We start from the raw sequence: 3,421 nt of genomic DNA, 5'->3' as shown, positions 1-3,421 counted from the left end.
TCTTCTTCTTCTTCTGTAACCGGCTCTGCCACTCTCCCCTTGTGTTCCCAGTGACTGAAAAGGTCTACGAGAGCGAGTCGTGCACAGACAGCGACGAGGACTTCCGGTCCAAGCCCGCCGCGGCCCACAAGCCCCCCGCCAGGACTGCCAAGAAAGAGCCCAAAGAGGACAAGAAAGGCCCCAAGAAGGGGGCGGCTGCGGCAGGCAAGACCAACAAGCAGGCGTCCATCATGGGCTTTTTCCAGAAGAAGTGAGCCGCAGCTGCCCAAAGGGGCAGCTGCAGCGTCCATCGCCACCTTTTGTGGCAGCGCTTGAGTTCCGGACCTTTACCCACCTGTGGACAGCAGACCGCACCGAAAGCGGCGACTGGAGGCGACCGGAGGATTTCAGTTTTGAATCTGTAGCTTTACTACATGACCACCTTTCTTTTTAAAAGACTTTCTTTTAAAGGCTAGCCGGGAGTCTAGGCCGGCGCCCCAGAACGGATCGTCTTCTCCCATCGGTTCGTCGCTACCCTTTCCTTCCCCCTTTCTTTTTCTCTTCTCGGAATTGCTCATCCCATGACTCTGGAGGACCTGAGGGCTGTTTCGTGGCTGATACCGAGGTTCAGAGCTGCCAAGCTGAGTGAAGAGAGATGGCCACACGGGGGCAGGAAGTTCCAAACGGCGCTTCCTAGAAGGGTCGCCGACCTCACGACCCCTTTAGGAGGAGAGCTTTTCGGGTCTCTGAAAGACCCGGTTCAAGGCTGGGCGTTGTGATTTCGCAGTCAAACATGCCTCCCTTTAAAGAAAGAAGCTTGCGTGTGTGCCTAAGCACGATTGGGAGAAACCGCCAATCAGCTTTGCCTTAATTTTTCTGCTGGATCAAACCGGGTCGGGCGTACACGGTAACCGTCCGCTCCAGCACCCGTCAGGTCCAGGTGCCGCCGTTTCCAGGTGAAGGAAACAAACGGAGCATCTTAGGTCTTCCTGCCCCTGGCGCCGTGAACGCCGTGGGCGGAACGCCATCTTTTACAAGCAACGTTTCAAAGGATTAGGGACTCCCAAACCCACTAGAGTCCGCATCCGCTAGGTGCCGGGCTAGAAGCATTGACATCAGTTGTCTGTAAGGAGGAGCACCAGAGCAACCATCATCCTGTGAAGGTTGGCGCCGAGACAAGCCGCCTCGGTCCTGCACGACCGCGGTGAGTTTGATGGGGTTGAAAAGATCCCTCCTCTCCCGTGTGCAGCACCAGGACAGAACACCAGGGACTAAGTAGGAGGACTTGGTTTGAACACCTTCCCGCTTCCCTGCCGCCTCTGTCCGTCCTCCGAGGTGGGAATGGGGTGGTCGAGGCTATTCAGTGGTGTCCAAGAACCTAGCATCTACCTGGCGGAGATCACCTAGAGTTGCTGATGACGTCTCAGTCCCATGTGGATGGCTACAAGGGAGAAGGGGGGAGCTGGGCTTCGGTGTTCAGATCCCCAAAGCGGAGACATATATATTTTATTCTAAGGCTTGGGACTGCCCGCGTCAGTCATTCAGTCTCGCTTCTCAAATCGAGCAGAATCCGTCGAATCGCATTCCAGACGCTGCCCAAAATTGACATCCGTTTGCCCTTTAAACTCTGAGTTCCCCCCCAGACCGGGTGTGTCCTAATAAGCAGCCCAACAGGAAAGAGGATTTGAGATCGTTTGCCTATAGAGTTCCCTGTCACAGCCGAGGCAGCGGAGGACGTCTTTGCGTCCTCAGGGTTGTGGTTTGTGTTTTTAAAATCTCTGTTTTGTTTGTACGAGGGGGGGGTGAGGGGCCTCTAGGTTGAGAGGGTGGGAAACGCTGGTCTGGCTTTTCCTAAGTATTCTGCCTCCTCCTAAAAATCAAAATGAACACTTCCGTTTTTTTCTCTCTTTTACATACTCAGCAGTTTATGCTGGGGGACAAAAGAAATGTGAAATAAAAACAATCTTTTTGAGTACTTTTTTCCTCCTCCTGCTGGTCTTCCTGGGGAGTTGCAATTTATTATTTGCAATATTTTCAAGGGGCATCAGAACATAAGAGAAGCCAGTTTTGGATCAGGCCAGTGGCCCGTCCAGTCCAACACTCTGTCACGCAGTGGCCAAGAATACCAGGTGCCATCAGGAGGTCCAGCAGTGGAGCCAGGACACTAGAAACCCTCCCACTGTTGCCCCCCCCACCAGGCACCAAGAATAGAGAGCATCCCTTGCCCCAGACTGAGAGTTCCTATTTATACCTTGTGGCTAATGGCCACTGATGGACCTCTGCTCCATATAAGAAAATAAGAGAGAAGCCAGTGTTGGATCAGGCCAATGGCCCATCCAGTCCAACACTCTGTCACACAATGGCCAAAAATATCAGGTGCCATCAGGAGGTCCACCAGTGGGGCCAGGACACTAGAAGCCCTCCCACTGTTGCCCCCCAAGCACCCAGAATACAGATCATCCCTTGCCCCCAGACTATCTATATCTTGTGGCTAATAGCCACTGATGGACCTCTGCTCCATAGAAGAACATCAGAGAAGCCAATATTGGATCAGGCCAATGGCCCATCCACTCCAACACTGTCACACAGTGGCCAAAAATACCAGGTGCCATCAGGAGGTCCAGCAGTGGGGCCAGAACTCCAGAAGCCCTCCCAGTGTGCCCCCCCCCAGCATCAAGAATATAGAGCCTCACTTGCCCCAGACTGAGAGTTCCTACCTATACCTTGTGGCTAATACCCACTGATGGATCTCTGCTCCAGATGTTTATCCAATTCCTTCTTATAAGAACATAAGAGAAGCCAATGTTGGATCAGGCCAATGGCCCATCCAGGCCAACACTGTCACACAGTGGCCAAAAATACCAGGTACTCTCAGGAGGTCCAGCAGTGGGGCCAGAACACTAGAAGCCCCCCCCAAGCACCCCCCCCAAGCACCAAGAATACAGAGCATCCCTTGCCCTAGACCAAGTGTTCCTATCTGTACCTTGTGGCTAAGAGCCACTGATGGACCTCTGCTCCATCTGATTATCGAATTCCCTCTTGAAGCCATCCGTGCTTGTAGCTGCCACCACCTCCTGTGGCAGTGAATTCCACATTTGGGGTGCAGGAGCCACCAGCCTACCAGCCCCCTCCCCCTGAGCCGGAGCAGCCGACATTCCTCCCCCCCTTCTCCAGAGTTTCGAATGCACTCTTCTGTGGTACGCACCTGGGCGAGAAGGCCAGGAGCATTCGCTGTGATCTGGCTGCTGGGTGGAAGCAATAGAGGGAGTGGGCCCTGCCCTGTAGCAGGTTGGCAAGACATGGCACGGGGGGGACATCTCTTGCTGCATTGCCCCGGGGGTTGCCAACCTCCAGGGGAGGGCTGAAGATCTGGAATTTATTCCACTTGGAGAAGATGGCCGCTTTGGAAGGTGGACTTGCATGCCTTTGTTTTAATACCACA

The 3,421-nt window shown here is 54.0% G+C and overlaps 1 protein-coding gene across 1 annotated transcript in view; it reads left to right on the top strand.

Moving 5' to 3' along the window:
* Window positions 1-1,866, top strand: part of POLD3 (polymerase (DNA-directed), delta 3, accessory subunit) — a 34,595-nt gene extending 32,729 nt beyond the window's left edge. Inside the window, exon 12 of the mRNA XM_015418986.1 lies at window positions 52-1,866. Coding sequence (XP_015274472.1) covers window positions 52-254 — 203 coding nt within the window. The 3' untranslated portion in view covers window positions 255-1,866. The remainder of the gene's footprint in view (window positions 1-51) is intronic.
* The last annotated feature ends 1,555 nt before the right edge of the window (window positions 1,867-3,421 follow it).

The sequence above is a fragment of the Gekko japonicus genome, unplaced genomic scaffold (genome assembly GCF_001447785.1).
Source record: "Gekko japonicus isolate JY-2015 unplaced genomic scaffold, Gekko_japonicus_V1.1 scaffold3212, whole genome shotgun sequence".
NCBI classification, from domain to species: Eukaryota; Metazoa; Chordata; class Lepidosauria; order Squamata; family Gekkonidae; genus Gekko; species Gekko japonicus.
Note: the sequence above shows the minus strand (reverse complement) of the source record. Positions and strands in the feature narration are given on the sequence as shown.